The sequence below is a fragment of the Emydura macquarii genome, unplaced genomic scaffold, assembly GCF_026122565.2.
Source record: "Emydura macquarii macquarii isolate MOO-44397 ecotype Brisbane River unplaced genomic scaffold, CSIRO-AGI_Emac_v2 contig_450, whole genome shotgun sequence".
Taxonomy (NCBI): domain Eukaryota; kingdom Metazoa; phylum Chordata; order Testudines; family Chelidae; genus Emydura; species Emydura macquarii.
In genome coordinates this window covers 1,218,398-1,234,784 of record NW_027130587.1, presented here as the reverse complement: position 1 = coordinate 1,234,784, position 16,387 = coordinate 1,218,398, and the positions used below count along the sequence as shown (strand labels likewise).

The following is a 16,387-nucleotide window of genomic DNA, read 5'->3' as shown; positions in this document are numbered from 1 at the left end:
GGTTCTGAGAACTCTTTAAACGTCCAAATCTGCAAGAGCCTGTCAACGTTAAAGAGACGAAGCCTACAGAGTTCTACAGAACCGTAATGGGGTCCTTAAAACCCATAGAATGTAACAGGAAAGTGCACTTCCTCTGTGCAGTATGTCTTCAACCCCCTGTAGAATTCCTCAGCGGGGACAGAATCTCCCCCTCAAATGTATGAGGCAGAGCAAAAAACTGGAGCTGGTTGGAATATTTCTCTGAAAATGTTTCTCACCAAAAAATGGGATGCAGCTGGAAACGAATGGGTTTTGGTATCGAATGATTTTCAGTGATGTTTTTCCATTTTTAAGTGGGAAATTTAGAAACAAAGCAAAATGCTTTTATTGGGTTTAGTTTCTGCTTTCAAAAAACGAATGCCTTGGGGATTTTTTTTTATAAATCTCTCCCCCTCAGTATTCCTTTCTTTTTTTTTTTTTTTTTCCATTTTCCTTTTCTCACAGTGTAACTTATCAAAATGTCGAGAAAGTTATAGTGAAAAGGGCGGGGGTGGCGGGAGAAAGAAGAAAGTAGGAAAAAAAATATTGCATTGAGTGGCAAAGATGAAAATTCAAAATGTCGAAGAAATATTTGGTGAACAAAATGTTAACGCTTCTCCCCAGTTTGAAACCCCGTCAACAGGGAACAACTTCGCAATTGGAAAAACTGCAAGAACTTGCTGAACGCTGCCTATTGAAATAACCCACCGCCAGGGTGACCACATCTGTTACAACCTGGGGTGTCCTGCCCGTGGGGTTAGGTAGCTGTCACCCCCACCACGCTTTACCCTCAGCTCCCTCATTCCAGTGGCCCCGTCCGCAAGAGCTGGGTGCTCCCTGGTACGGACAGTAGGTGTTCTTTGAAGGCCACTGCAGGAAAACCCAGTCACCACAGCTCCACTACGGACTTAACAGACTCAGTGTGATAATTACAAGGAAGCCTAGGAATGAGCTAATGTACAGTCCCTTCCTGTCACCAGCCTGAAACTCAACTCTCTGCCGATGCTCCGCTCCTGACTGCTGGAATTCAAACCCACACTCGGTGGGGGCTGCTATTTAAAAACGCCGTAGAAAGGGCAACAGCCCTCTGGAAAGCGAGATTGCTGCTATTCCTCCAAGAGCTACATGCTGCCTTGTCGAGCAGCCTATAGAAAGGGTGACGATAGCGCCTTCGTCAAATAACTCACAGAAGGGGTGAGCCCTGCCTACTCTAATAACATTAAATGGGTGTCGCTTCCTATTCTAGTAACCAGTAAAAGGCAGCGTCTGCCCAGTGCAATGACCCATGGACAAAGCGATCACTGCCTATGAAAATAATCCACACAAAGCGCTTTCGCTGCCTAGTCAAACAACCCCTAGGAAGGGTGGTTTCTACCTATGTAAATAACCCACAGACAGGGCTAGCGTTGCCTTGCCAAATACCCCTAGGAAGGCTGAACGCCCCTTGGCAAACCACTCACAGGAAGGGGCCATCACTGCCTATTCAAATAGCCCATAGCAGGAGTCATGGCTGCCTACTCTAATAAACAAGAGAAAAGGGGATCGCTGCTACCTAGTCAAATAACCCATCTGAAGGATGATTGCTGATTACTGACATAACTCACAGAGGGGATCATCAAGCCTGATCAAATAAAGATAGAAAGGGTGACCCCTGCCAGTTCAAACGACTGAGAGAAAGTGTGACTGCTGCCTGTTCAAATTACCGTAGAAAGGCTAACGCTGCCTAACTAAATAACCCACAGAAAGGGCTGAAGGCGGCCTGGTCAGAGAGCACATGGCAAGGACCATCTCTTTCTATTCTAACTAACAAGAGAAAAGGCAACCGCTGGCCCGAGAAATAAGCCACACAAAGGGAGATCCACTGCTTAATCACATAATCCACAGATAGTGCGATGGGCATCTAGTCAACCAATCCGTACCAATGGGGATAGCAGCCTATTCTAATAATCCACAGAAAGGGCCATCTGGGTGAGCACTGTCTAGGCAAATAGCCCCCAGGCCGGGTGATATCTGCTGAATCAAATTACCCACAGAAAGGGCAAGCACTACCTGGCCAAATAAGCAATCGAAAGGACAAGCACAGCTCAGCGAAATGCCTGACAGAGAGGGTGATCCTTGCTTAGTTTCATAACCTATGGAAAAGGCAAGAGCTGCCTAGTTAGATAATCCCCGGAGGGGCGATCACTGCCCAGTCCAACCACTTACAAGGCACATCTACACAGCAGTGGGGAGCCTCGGCTGGGAAGCTCGCTGCCAGCTGCTCTGCAGAGCCACCCCTAGCGAAGGCAAGCACTCCTTGTTCAAACAGGCGATGGAAAGTGTGGACACCGCCTATTCAAATAGCCAACAGCAGGGACGATCGCTGCTTCAGCAAATAACTGGTGAAAAGGGCAACCGCCTGCCTATTCAAATAATCCATGGGTGGGGCAACTGCTGTCCGGGCAAATAGCCTTAGAAAGGGCAAACAACGCCTAGTGAAATACAGGAAGGGAGATCGCTGCCTCGCCCAGGAACCTACAGAAAGGGAGATCCACACCTACTGAAATAACCAACAGACGGGGCGATTGCATCCTATTCAAATAGCCCATAGACGGGGCTATCACGGCCTAGTTGAATAACTGGTAGAAAGGACAATCTCTGCCGTGTTACACAACTCAGAGAAACGGCAATCGTCCATCGCTGCTTACTCACATAACCCATGGATAGAGTGGCAGCACCTAATCAAATAACCACCAAAAGGGTGACACTTCCTGTTCTAGTCACGATAGAAACGACAATCTCTGCCTCGGCAACCGAGCCGCAGAAAGGGCTATTGACCAAGAGTTAAATAACGCGTGGAAACGGGGATAATCCAATTGACGGTAGACATCGCCATTGCTATCTAGTGATGTAACCAGTAGAAAGGACAAGTGCCGCCTATTTAGATAACCCTAAGAAAGGGGGATCTCTGCCTAGTCAAATAACCCATAGAAAGGGCTAGTGAGGCAGAGGCAAATAACCCATGGAAAGAGTGACCTCTCCTTAGTCAAACAGCCAAGAGAACGGCCAACAATGGCTCATCAAAACTAACAGAGTCATCGCTGCCCACTCCAATGATGGGGAGAAAGGGACATCAAAGCCCAGTTAAATAATCCACAGAAAGGGCAATAGCAACATATTTGAATAGCCCACAGAGAGGGACATAGCAGCCTAGTCAAATGACCAAGCGAGCAGAGCCCTGCGCGGATACAAATTTGTATTTGCATCCAATCAGCGACCCGCAAACATGGTCCACGGATAACTGGCAATCCGCAAACATGGGCCGCCGATATAAAGTGGAGAGCCGCAGATTTGCAGGGCTCTACCAACGGGCTATTGACACCTAGTCAAATAACCCAGAGAAAGGCTGAACACATCACATTCAAATAACCCAGAGAAAGAAGGATTGCTGCCTGTGGAATTTACCCATAAAAAGAAGAGCACTGGGTATTAAGATACCCGATACAAATAGTGCTTGCTGCCTATTCAAATGCCTGACTCAAACGGCAATCACTGCTTATTCAAATAACCCACAGAAAGGGGGATCACTGCCTAGTCCACTAAACCACAGGGAGGCAAATCGCTGCCTATTTAAACAGCCCTAAAAAGGGCAATCACCGCTTATTGAAATTAATAGTTGAAAGGGCAATCATGGCCTATCAAATAATCAGCAGGAGAGTCAATAGCTGCCTAGTCAAATCAGCTATAAAAAGAACAAGCGATGCCTAGGGAAATAATGCAAAAAAGGTGATCGCTGCCCAGTCAAGTAATTGATAGAAAAGGCAATCACGACCCATTCAAATAACCCGTAAACTGGGGATTGCGGATTATTGAAATAACCCACAGGCAGGACGATCAAAGCCTGGTTAAATAACCAACAGAAAGGGGGATCCCCGCCAATTCAAACAACTGACAGAAACCCCGATCGCTGCCTGTTCCAATAAGCACAGAAAGAGCAATCACCACCTAGCCAAACGCCCAACACAAGGAGCTCTCAGCACCTAGCCGAATGATTATGGAAATACTTTACAAAAAGGCAATCGCATGCTATTCAAGTAGCTTTACACGGACGACTGCTGACTAGTCAGCTAACATAGGAAGGGCGATCACGTTTTTATTCAGATAACCGATAGGAGGAGCAATCACAGCCTAGTCAAATAACCATAGAAAAGGTGATTGTGGCCTACTGAAATATCGGAGAGGACGGGTAACTGGTGCCGAACTCACAGAAAGGGCAGGCGCTGCTTATTCTAACCAGTGATAGGAAAGGCAGTCGAGACCTAGTCTAATAATGAATAGAAAGCGCTAGCGACACCTGGTCAAATAACCCGGAGAAAGGGTGAAGCTGCCCAGTCAAATAACCCAAGGGAGGGTGATTGTCAAATAACTAACACAGAGAGTGATGGCTACTTATTCAAACAACTCCTGGAAAGGGTGATCCCTGCTCAGACTCTGGCTACACTGCAGAGCCGACAGAGCCACTGTAGCGCTGCTAGTGCTGACGCTCTGAGCTGACGGGAGCGATTTCTCCCGTCAACTGAATTACTCTAGCTCCTGCGAGCGAGTGAGTGGCAGAAGCTACCATAAGCGATGGTGTGTACACAGCCTTCGGCAAACAACTGGCAGAAAGGGCGATCTGGACCTACTCAACTAACCATAAAAAGGGCGATCTGGGCCTACTCAACTAACCATAAAAAGGGCGATCTCGGCCTACTCAACTAACCATAAAAAGGGCGATCTCGGCCTAGTCAACTAACCATAAAAAGGGCCATCTCGGCCTTACTGGTCAACTGGCCAGCAACATCAAGAAGTCCTTAGGTTACAATAAAGAAGCAAAGGTTAAGGCACAGTCCATGCTGGCCATATAGCCCTGGCGCTCAGAGGTGGAGGCACAGAAACCTCAGATTCAGGGATGTGACCCTTTATGCCTGGGACATTATATATTCCGGCCTATGTTAGCCAGGAGGTCAGACTAGATTCTCACAATGATCCTTCTGACCTTTATAAGTGATGCAATCCATGAACACCCACCACAACACAGGATGGCACCTCTTTCCACAAGAAAGCCGGCAATTTAGAAAATATAAGCAGGTGTTAAAAATGCTCTGAGGAGCTGCTAGCTCCACCCAGCCCCACTCTGAGCCCTCAACCCCCACCCAGAGGAACTCAGCACCTCGGCCTCTATGTAGGTACCCAGAGAAGTGGGTCTGATTGAGTCTGGCCAAGTGCAAGCATTCAAAAACAACAAGTCGGGCCCCAGACCCCATAAAAATCAGGAGACTGGCTTAAAAATAAGCAATGCGGAGGGTTCACAAGCAAGGGAAAGTTGGCAAGGCTGCACCCAGAGCCTGTGAGATCATGGGACACTTTAAACAACACCCAGGGGTGTGAGACTCATGAAAAAAATTGCAGGAGTTTACAGGACCTGGGACAAACAGGCCTTCTCTCTGCCTGGCCCCAGGTGGCTGGGTGTCGGCCGTCTCGCTGGAAGAGGCTGGGAGAGACCCCAGCAGTCAGAGAAGTGGTCGGGAATTGGGTGTTTCTGTGGGGGGCTGAAAAGCAGAGAGGCAGAGTGACCCAGGCTGGGCGCACTGAACCCCGCAGCAGAGGGGATGGGGAGGGGCGGGGGAGTGCAGCCTGCAGCACTGGGACACGGCGCACGGCTCCCCCACGGGGCGATCTCCTGTGATTTATTAATGGTGCCTCCCCAGTAAGTGGGTGTCGGCGCGTCTGGGCTCCAGGCCACTGGTGGGGCCGTGCTGCAGAAGGAGCCAGGCGCTGCTGGAGCCATACGTTGACGGTTTGTTCGTTAGCACCAGGCACCCCATCAAAGGGAGTCTGGGGCAGCGGCGGGGCGGTGGAAGCCATGCTGCGGGGGAGCGATCTCCCTGACCGGCTGTTTGGCTTCCCGAGAATCGGCTGCTCAGGAAAAGAATGGCCCTAATGAGTGTAACTCAGCCTCTGCGGGAGGAAGTCGGCCTGGTTCAAGTATTTCTGCCTCGCGCTGAGATGGGCCCCAGCGGGGGGAACTGGCTGATCTGGGCGAGGAGTTTCACAGCGCGCTGCCCCGTCTGTCTGGGACCCTGCCCAGCGCCAGGGGCTCAGACGCCGGGGTCGAGTCTCCACCAGAGCAGCCGTTTGTAGCCATGGGAACCAGTTATCCTGAGAGATAGGGCTTAAAAGCGATCCCTCGCTAACACCCCATGTGGGAGCAGCTCCTCTGGCCTGGCTCTGACCCCCGTCCGCCCAGCCGAGGCGTCTGCTGCAGAGCCCTGGATCAGCACGTTGGACAATGAGCCTCCGCACCAGCCAGCTTCCCGCAATGCAGCGCTCCCAGATCCTACGGGGCTGGGTCCCAGGCTACCTGCAGCAGCTCCCAGCCCTCGTCCTGCACACGTCTCCGGACAGCCCAGCCTGGCCACATGCCCAAATCCCTGGCCCTGCACCCACGCACCTCCAGCGGAGTGGGGGGAAACTAACCTGCCCCTATCTCCACACTGCCCCGCTGAGGAGTGGGTGAACGCTGGTTAGCTGTGTGACTGCACTACTGCTCCCCTCCGTGCCCAGCGCAGCGAGCAGCCAGCCCTGCCCTCCACAGGGAGCCAGAGAGGGGCAGCGTCTGGGAGGCGAAAGCTGGGCCCAGCAGCTCTCATGGACATCCAGGCAGGCCACTTTCTCGGTGCCTAGTACAGATTCAGGGCCTCATGTTGGAAATGTCGCCCGCCTTTGTGCCAGCAGCAGCCCTGGATACGAGCTGGGCCGCTCGGCGGAACCGCACCGAATGTGAATATGTCTGTACAGCACCGAGCACAGAGGGCCCCTGGGCCAGGCCTGGGGTTGCCAGGTTCGTGGTAATACAAATAGTAAAGAACTAGCAGATAGGATCCAAAGGAAAGCAAGAGCCGGTAAAATGTGCTGCCAGCCTCTCTGTGCCTCCCCTGCCCCTGCCCCTGCCCCTCCCCGGCTCTGCTGCTCCGGCAGAGAGCTCAGCGCTGTCCAGTCCACCCTGGGCTCATCCTGGGACAGATCTGTCCTGCTCCCACGTGCCGGGGCTCATGGCCAGGGCTGGGGGGGGATGGCAGGAAGGGCTGGGGCTCGGGTTCGGGTCTAAGTGCAGCGGGAAAGGCAGGGCTCATGTCGAGGAAACCCCCCAGCACAGCAGCAGCCACTCCAGCTGCCCCCCGGGGCAAGACGAGGGAAGGCTGCTTACCTGGGAGCTTGGGTGCTTTGATTGGGTATCCCAGAGGGACGCCGGGCTGCTGGCCCGCAAAGCCTCCGAATCCTGAAAGACAACAGCAGAAACTCTCAGGCTACGGCGAATGTCCAGTGCCCAGGGACCCTGCCAGCACCTGCTCCGCGAGCCCGCCCACCAGCTGAGTGTCCGTGGCGTGTCCAGAATCCCCCAGCAGCAGCAGAGCAGGACGCTCCACGTGGCCATCGCTGGGAGCGCTGGGGGCTCTGAGACCCTGACTGCAGCAGGCAGGCCTGGGGGCTGTGGAGGCATCACTTGGGTATATGGACCGGGCAAACGAAAGCATGCAGCAGGCGGGGAAGCCGGGTGACTCACCGGGAATTCCTCCAAGGGCTCCTACTCCACCTGTTAAAGAGAGAAACGGATCCTTACAGCCAGTCAATAGGGGGCTGAGCTAGTCCATACAGGCCTGAGCTGGCACATGTGGGCCCACGCCAGTCCATATGGGCCTGAGCCAATCAATGTAGGCCTCCACCTCACCCAAGTCCTTCTTACACCCTGTAACTGACCCCGGGAACATATGTCCTCTCCCACCCCGTGCACGCTTGGCGTGATGAAGGATGCAGCATCCTGTCATCTCTGCATAGCCCTGGCTGCCCACCCACCCCAGCACGCAGAGGAGCCATGCCAGCCCCTGCCCCGTGGGTACCTGGTACTCTCCGGGGAAGGGTAACGTACCTGGAGCTTTTGCCTTGACGCCAGTCCCAGTGGGCACACCAGGCAGAACACCTATGCCAGGGTAACGGACCCCTACAACACAGTGCAGAGCGAGCCAAGTGAACGCAGGGCAGGGACAACCCGGGACAGCCCCACCATCCCCCCGCACCACATTGTGGGGCCGACCGCAGGGTGCCAGGCACGCGCCCCCGTCCCAATGCATGCTGCATTACTGACTGTGGGGCTGAGAGACAGGCCCCTGTCTGTGCCCACATCCCTGCTCTGTCCCAGCTCCCGCTGAGCAGCTGCTGCTGGGTGACCCGGGAGGATGCCTGTCTCAGACCCCGTCACTTCCTGTTTCCTGCAGTCTTGCGCCCCCTCCCCAGTCCCGTGCTTCTGTCTCCGTGTGACTCTGTGACCCCCAGTGCCCATAGGGGTCACTGTCTGGAACGACAGCTGTTTCCAGGCCTGGCAAACTCACTACACAGAACACACTGTTGTCATAACCTTTATCCAACAAGTCTCTTGTAAGAGATATATGAAAACTGGTGACACTCTGGTCATTAATATTCTTGCACGATGCACATATGGTTAGCGGGCCAAGGTGCTGGGAATACATTACTAAATTATGGTCAGACCAGGCAATCCAAGCAGAGTTGATAACATGTTTGTCCTGGCCAAAGGAATGTTGTTTTGCCTGTTTGCCTGTGTCTCCAGTGTAACCCAGCGAGGCAATGCCAGAGACAAGGGACGTTACGCTTGCATCTGAGTCAACAGCTGGGAAGCTGGGTAGGCAAAGACTGCAGCGTGCTGGAGTTAAGTTTTGGTCACTAGAAAGCAGGTTATTTTTGTTTGGTTTGCAGCCAGGCCTGTCCCTTTCTCTGTTGCTCAGTATCACTTAAATCTCTGTTCCTCATTACTAGACCTATGCTTAGCCCATCTCCGCGCTGTCCTCGTGAAGGGAGGTGGGTGTGTGCACAGGCTGGCGCGTGCCCTGCCAGATTGGGTAAATCTGACAGGAGCTGGCCTCCCCAGACATCGCTGGGGATCTCGGGAACTGGGGTTCACTCAGCATCACCTGCAAGGCACAGCTGCGGCTGGCAGAGTTTGCTGGGGAGGTGGGCAGACTCTCCCTGGCTGTGGCAGGGGGGTAACACAGAGGTGTACGGTTCTGGGCGCCCTGAGGAAAGCATCACACCCGTCCATCCCTCCCCTTCCCCGCCCTCTCGTTTCATCCTCTCTCCCCCTGCACAGGTGCTCCTGGGATGGCAGGAATGGGGCCCAGCACACGATCTGCCTCCCCCCAGTGCCAGGCAGGGATACATGCACTCAGAGATGCCCCTATCCACTGGGACTTGCCTTCTCACAAGCCGCCCCAAGCCAGGCCATTTTAGGACCCTCCAAAGCAGATACGTACCTCGGTGCCCGGTGCCCTTGGCATCAAGCCATGTCTACAACCGATGGGCAGGAGGGGACTGGGAGACAGGGCCCCTTCAAGGGCTTTTGTTCTGGTCCCACCGAGGCTGGGGGCACCGGCTGGCTCCGGGGACGGGGACTCGGAGATGGGGCTTTTCTCCTCAAAAGGGCTGTTGAAATCTAACCCCAGAGATCGTTCATGTCTCCCAGGACTTGGGGAGGGGACGGAGTCGGGCTCCTGGTGCACGGCTACACACGTCCCAGAGGCTAGGGACTGAGCTGCCAAAGCCGCCATGCCCAGAGGTGGCGCTCTCGAGTCAGGGCTAAGTGGGCGTAGGGGCAGCGCGCAGCTTTCTGGGGGCTGGCGCGGGGCCAGCTCTGTGGCCGACGCCTCTCTCAGGGCAGGGGGCTGTAAGTATTGGCGCACGGTTCTCCCCGCAGGTGGGCAGGCCCAGGCGTCCGGGGGGGGGGGAGGAGCCCAGGGCACCCCCCCAGTGAAAACAGCACAGCAGCCCCCGTTCCAACGCCCGCAGGCTTGTGCCGGGCACAGGGGTGGTGCATTGTCTCTCCACCCCCCACCCCAGCGCTTTACCTCTCCTTCCCCCTCGCCCCCGCCACTGCTTGGTTTCCACAGCAACCGCCTGGGGGAGCCTGGGCCGTCTCCCCACAGAACAGCGGCACCAATTCAAACAACCGCTTTCAAACCCACACGTGGCCTCTGTGAATTCGGGAGGCGCTAAACACAAAGCCACGCCGGGGCTGGCACCCACGTCCTAAGGGGGCAGTTTCTGCTCTGGGGGAGGTCTGGACAGGGCGAGGTCCTTCCCAGAGCGAGTGGGGGGCAGGCAGGCTGGCTGGGCGATGCCCTGCGCTCCCACCCTGACGGGCTGGGAGTCTGAAGGCGCTGCCTCTGCAGAGGTTGTTTGGCTACAGACCACATCAGCAGGGCCCGGTACCAGGGACTCACCTGTTCCTGGGAGCACGCCGCCGGGGTACACCCCTGGGATGCCGACACCTGCCAGCCAAGAGAGGAAGAGCAGTAACTGTCTGCCCCGCTGCACCGTGCCCCCCTTCCCAGCCCTGCGCGAACGCCTTGCCCGCCACCTACCTGGCACCTTGGCAGGTTTCCCTCCGGCGCCTACTCCTGGCGACACCCCAGGCTGGGGCACTACAGGGGAGCAAGAGAGCCAGAGGCCATGAACACTAGCCCAGCAGTCAGCACAGCAGGCCCCTGCCCCTCTCCGGGTAGCGCAGGGGGCAGTCAGAGCTGCGCCCCGGCTCGGGCGAGGTCGGGACGGCGACACATTTTACCTGGGGAGGAGGGACGAACACCGCCGGGTCCACCCACACCTCCAACTCCTGCGATACCAGCACCTGGTACCAAAGGGGAGCGCTCAGCCACACTGCACGGCGGGCCCCGAGCGGTCAGGCGGAAACGGAGCCCGGGGGACCTTCCTGCCTGCTAGAAATGCAGGCTCCGCCAGGCCTCGATGGACCACCTGCTCCGTGGGCATGCTGCTCCGGGCTTCCCCACACTGCCCGCAGGCCACGGGAGCGAGGGCCTCTCTCCAAGCCCGGGCAGCGGGTCCCAGCCTGTCTGGTGCCAGGCACTGCACAGCCAGCCCTGCGCTCCCCATGCAGCGATTCCTATCGCCCGGCAGTGCACGCCCGCTCCTGTCCCTTCGCTCCCAGCTCCCTACCCCTGCCCACCACGCCGATCCTAACCCAGAGCAACGCCTCGCGTCCACCGCTTCACCCCTGGCTGGACACCAAGACCTGCCCCAGGGACGCACAGGAACCCCAGGGCGAGGAGAGGGGAGCAGAGGGGAACACCTCTTCCAGCCCAGGCCATCCCAGCTCCCTCGGGAGGCCTGAGCTCCTGCTCTGGCTTCGGTGCCAGTGCGGTTGGCCGTGCCTGTCCCAGTCCCTGTCCTAAGCCAGCTTGCAGATGAGTGCAGCTGGTACATGGCGGGGATGGCGGGCACAAGGGAGGGGCCGGTACATGCCGCACTCTGGGTCAGCCCCTCCAGGAGAGAGCCACGTGCACTCACCAGCTTTGGCAGCAGCTTTATAGGCAGCTCCCAGCCCAGCCCCTGGGTAGACACCGCCCGGGTAGACGCCTCCTGGGAAGATGCCTGGCTGTACTACGCCACCTGCCAGAGAGAAGGAGAGTGACTCTGGGACCAGGGGAGACTCCAGCTCCAGGGGCTGGGGAATTCCCCCTGCCCCGTGCCCCCCACTGCCCCGGGGCTGGGGGTGAAGGGGGAGGCCAGGCTCATGGCAGGGGAGGGCGATCAGTCCTCAGGGCTGCCCCCGCCTGCCCCAGGGACCGGACTGGACGCTGGCAGCTCCGCCGAGCAGGGGCACAAGCTGCCCCCCCCCAGTCCCCACGTGGGTGACTTGCCCACGTCTCTGCCAGGTGCCCTGCTGCCCGGGTCAGAGAGGGGCACTCGGCCATGTGCTGGCAGTCCCGGCAGGTTGCAGGTGGGGCACTCCATGGTTGCCAGGGCTCACAAGGGCCCAACTCCTTCCCCAGCAGGTCTCTAGGGCCCCTACGCTGCCCGTCACATCAGGCTGAGGCTGTGCCAGCCTCAAGCGCCAGCCCCAGTGGCTGCGACGGTTCCCTAGTGAGTCCCTGCTCACCACAGACGGGGCGAAACCATGGGAGGGCCCAGACTTGCAGGCCCAGCTGACCTGCGTAGGGCCGCCCGGGGCTGGGCCTGCCGGGACTGAGGGGCAGGTTCTGGGTGGGCACCGGCAGCGCTGTGGGGGAGCCCTGGGCTGGGCTGCTGGAGTAAGCAGCACTCCCTGCTGTTTTAGGATCATCTTCCCTCAGCTTCTGCCCGCTTGGATGTCTGCCTGGGCCCTTTATCTCCCACTGCTTCCCATGACCAACTCTGCCCCCTCTGCCTGTCTGCCCGTGCCAGCGATGCCAGCCGTGAGCCCCTGCCCCACAAACAGCGCTGCGCTCTGCTCCCCGCCTGACCCCACAGCACCATCACCCTCAGCTCCCTCCCGCCCGCCCCTGGCAGGGACCCGGCTGGCCAACCGCGGCCAGGCTGGGCCGCAGACAGAGATGGCCCCTTTCAGATAAAAGACCCCGAGATGGCGTGGAGCACCCAGCTGTCCCGGAAGAGGGGTCCCATCCCCCCTGCTCCCTGCCCCTTGTGCTCCATCCGTGGGGCGGGAGCCAGGCCTTGCCATGGGACTGCACAGTGCCTGGCACAAGGGAGCCATGGCCCCGGTGGGGGGCTGCGGCTGAATCCCCATTGCTCAGGGCTGGGAGCACCCCACGCTTCCTGGGCCCCACAGCTGCGAGGGAGCCGGCCCCCCAACCTTCCCTCCCTGCAAGGTTGTCCAGCCCCCTTGGGCAAGGGACGCTAAGGAGAGGTGCACAAGGATCTGCGCCGTGTGCTGTACACAAGGACGTGTCCCGGGAGCCGCTAAGAATCCGTGCACTCACCTGGCTGCAGGCCAAGTGTGCCGAGTCCCCCGAGGCCTGGAAAGAGAAGACGGTGAGAAGGGAAAGCGCCAGGGGGAACGGACATGGGGGGGACGGACTGCCCAGCCTGGAGGGAGGACAGGAGGCAGACGCAGGCGGGGGGGAAGGGTGCTGATCTCGGCCCACTTATTTCAGCCAGGCTCCGCGTAAACGCAATGCCGGCGTTCAGCGCACCCGTGTGCCGCCTCCGGGGCTTGGTCCTTCCCCGCAAGCAGCAAGGGAAGAACTGGAAAGGCTTTATCGCCGCCGCTGCCCCGGCCCAGTCCTGCCAGGCTCCGGCGCTCAGCCTGAACTCTGCGCCCCTTGTTCAGGGCAGGCCCGCTCGCTGTGGTTGCCGCCTGGCCGCTCTCTCTGCTGCCTCGCTGGGGGAAGGATTTAACGGGCCGGGTTTGTTGCACCTGGCCAGGCTGGAGTGCGCCACCATCCAGCCGCCAGCGTCGTGTCGGGGTAAGGAAGGAAAAACGCTCCCCTAAGCCAGCAATTGCCAGGCGACGGCGTTTGTGTGGGTGTGAATGGTCCTGAGCCATCCAGCAACGTCCAGCTAGAGCCAGTCGGCAGCAGGGTCCCGTGGCCAGAGGCCAGTTCTGCATCTCAGAAGGGGCAGCCTGAACGCTGGCCCGTTTCTTGCAGCCTTGGGGGCTAGTGCCATGGTGACTGCAGGGGCCTGGCGGCTCCCTTGTGCCCCACGATTTCTCTGCCTCCTAGTCTGGGGAGCAGGAGTGACCGGGGCCAGCTCACCAGTCTCTCCTGGAGGCTGCCGTCCTGGGTCCCTGAAATCCAGCTTTCATTTAGAAAACAAAGAAGTCTCTCACGCGCCTGGCTGCCCGGCTAACCTTAAACGCAGGGCCCGAGTGTACCCAGCGCAGGGACTCTCAGATCCCACGACCAGCAGGCACCACTGGGACCATCTCGTCTGACCTCCTGCATGACACACACTGGAGAACTGCCCCCAAATCATTCCTCGGGCAGATCTTTTGGGAAAACATCCCCTCCTGAGTTACAAATTGCCACTGATGGAGACTTCCCCACGCCCCGTGGCAACTTGCTCCAGGGGCTAGTCACTCTAGCTGTTAAACATTTATGCCTGATCGCCAGCTTGGAATTGTCTAGCTCCAACTCCCAGCCACGGGAGCATCTCAGCCCTTCCTCTGCTAGCCTGGAAAACCATCGCTAAGCGTTTACTCCCCATGAAGATACTTCTAGACGGTGATGAAGCCACCCCTGAGCCGTCTCTGTGTTCAGACCCTGCCTGAGTGTGCTGAGAGCCTGGGCAGGAGTACTCTGCAGAACACCTGCCTCCCTCCTCTCCAGACACCGCTGACCTCGGAGCCCATGGCTAGCTAGTTCCTTGCTGACCACAGCATGCAGGAATGGAGAGTGGCTTTGCTGTGGCCGGCCCCTTGCTTTTGGCTTCTCGAGTGGGTGGAGCTTGCTGTGTGGGCGGAGCTTTGGAGAGTCCTAGCCACTCCCCTCCCCATGTGAGCCCTGCAGTGAGGAGATGGTGTAAGGAGATGGGAGCAGGGCAGGGATGACGAGAGCAGCTGCCCGCTTCCTCCCCTGCCCCGCTGTCCCCATCTGTCTCCCCTCCATCCTTCTGTGTCCCGTCCCTGCCTCCCTGGCCGCTGGATCTGAAATGTTTCTGAGCGTGGAGCTAGTCTCTCTGGCGTAGGACGTTTGCTGCCTTCCAACATCTGCGCCTAATCATCCGCTCGCTCCCTTCCAAGCACAAATTCCACGGCCCTTGGCTGCTGGAGCCTGCCAGCGCTCAGGCTGGGCCGGCACAGCTCTGCGCCGTTTGGGTTTCATTACCCACAGACGCAGGGCCTTGTTTTTCTTTCCACACGCTGAAATCGGAGAAAAAGCAGCTTCCAGAGACCCGCCTTGCCCTGGGGCGCCCGCAGAGACGCAGACAGACAGGCCCAGGGGCCAATCGCATTGCTGCTCGCCTAGGCTCTGAGCACGGCGAAGGGCTGACAGGCAGACTGACCTGGGAGTTTCCCAAAGCTGCCTGGCCCCGCTCAGCTTGGAGTCCGGCAGCAGGGGTGATCTCCAGCCCTCTGGCCTGGCTTGGCATCTCTATCCTGCCTCCCAATGTGCCTGGTGGTCTGGCCCCTTCTCCTAGCACCCAGGTGAGCTAGGGACCAGCTGCCTGGGTCTGATCTAGGCACTGATCCCTCCTACCGCAACCAGGCAATTCCTCAGCAGCTCCATGCACAGCTGGAAAGTCCTGCTGGCCTCCAGGAACCTGTGCTGCAATGGGGCAGCCCCCTCACCCCACAGGGACCCGGACGTCTAGCCATGTCAGAGAGGCTTCTGGGAAGCCTCCTGCCAGGCTGACCCCACTGCGGGCACTGCAGGGAAAGACTCACTACCGCCAGCCTGGGCTGTGTGCTACCACCGGAGGGGCGTGGGCAGGAGAAGCTGATTTCCCCGTGCGGAGCAGGGCTCTGAGAAGCCTCCAGCGGGACGCACAGCTCTGTAAATGGCATCCTCCGCCCCACCGGTGCTCCTGCTCCAGTGCGGGGTTGGGCCCGAGCAAAGGCGTGTGGCTGGCCTGCCACTGAATCCTGCGAGGCGGACAGAGGCTTTGCCAGCTTTCCCAGGGCACAGCCTCCGGCCAGCAGCCCGGTCTGGCACGGGGCTCGCCTTACATCTGCCCTGAGATGGGCACGAGGAGACTCGGAGCTCCCGGGCGCCGACCCCAGCACCAGCGGGATGCTGCCAGCAGAGCTGATTTGCAGACAGGCCGGGGGAGCCAGAATCCTCTCCCTGCCCTGGGCTCTGCACGCCGCAGGCCCCCGGTGGTTCCAGCACCGGGGAGTGCTGGGCTCTGGCTCAGTCCCCTGGAGTTGGCATTTAACTGCAGGCTGGTTCGGGCCCAACGTGCCGTTGCCAGGCCTCCCTGGCAGCAGGAGGGGCTGCCTGGAGCCAGTGCCCTGTGGCTGCCAGGCCCTGACCCAGGCCCTCTCTACCAGGCCCTGGCGGAGTGGGGACAGAGCTCACTGCGGCCCCAGCGTGACCCCTCGTGCCAGTGCTCCAAAGGGTCATGGGCTGCTGGCCCCAGAACCCGAAGGAGGCCCAGGGCGTCCAGCCTTTCCTTTCCCACGAGACAGCCCTGTAAGTTCCCGGCCCCCAGGGCACTAAAGCCAAGGTGCCTCTGGCGTGAGTCCCTGCGTGCGGGCTCCAGGCAGACAGGAGTGGTCCCAGCTGGGGCCGGGGGGAAAGCACCGTGACGGTGAGAGAGGCCTCATGGTCCCCAGGCACTGGAGGAGGAGGGCAGGGCAGGGGGCTCTGCCAGGCCGTGCGGGGGCAGCTGGCAAAGCAGGGAACTAGCAAGTGTGGGAGGGGTACGAGCTGGGGCAGCGTGGCTGGTACTGGCCCAGGCTGCCATCGGGATGCAGTGAGCAGGGTGGAGCTGGGCGAGTGCAAGGCAGCTGCAGAGGACAGCAGAGAGGGGAGACGTCCCTTACCTGGCTTGGGAGGTTTTGCTCCGACACCGAACCCTAGAAAAAAGCAGCAGTCCA

The 16,387-nt window shown here is 58.5% G+C and overlaps 1 protein-coding gene across 1 annotated transcript in view; it reads right to left on the bottom strand.

The window, feature by feature from the left end:
* Positions 1 to 16,387, bottom strand: part of LOC137146653 (elastin-like) — a 52,223-nt gene that overhangs the window by 19,623 nt on the left and 16,213 nt on the right. The window contains exons 4-11 of the mRNA XM_067538149.1: positions 16,334 to 16,366; positions 12,825 to 12,860; positions 11,413 to 11,514; positions 10,470 to 10,529; positions 10,329 to 10,376; positions 7,967 to 8,038; positions 7,604 to 7,633; positions 7,247 to 7,318 (exon numbers count right to left, since the gene is read on the bottom strand). Of these exons, the coding sequence (XP_067394250.1) occupies positions 7,247 to 7,318; positions 7,604 to 7,633; positions 7,967 to 8,038; positions 10,329 to 10,376; positions 10,470 to 10,529; positions 11,413 to 11,514; positions 12,825 to 12,860; positions 16,334 to 16,366 (453 nt within the window). The remainder of the gene's footprint in view (positions 1 to 7,246; positions 7,319 to 7,603; positions 7,634 to 7,966; positions 8,039 to 10,328; positions 10,377 to 10,469; positions 10,530 to 11,412; positions 11,515 to 12,824; positions 12,861 to 16,333; positions 16,367 to 16,387) is intronic.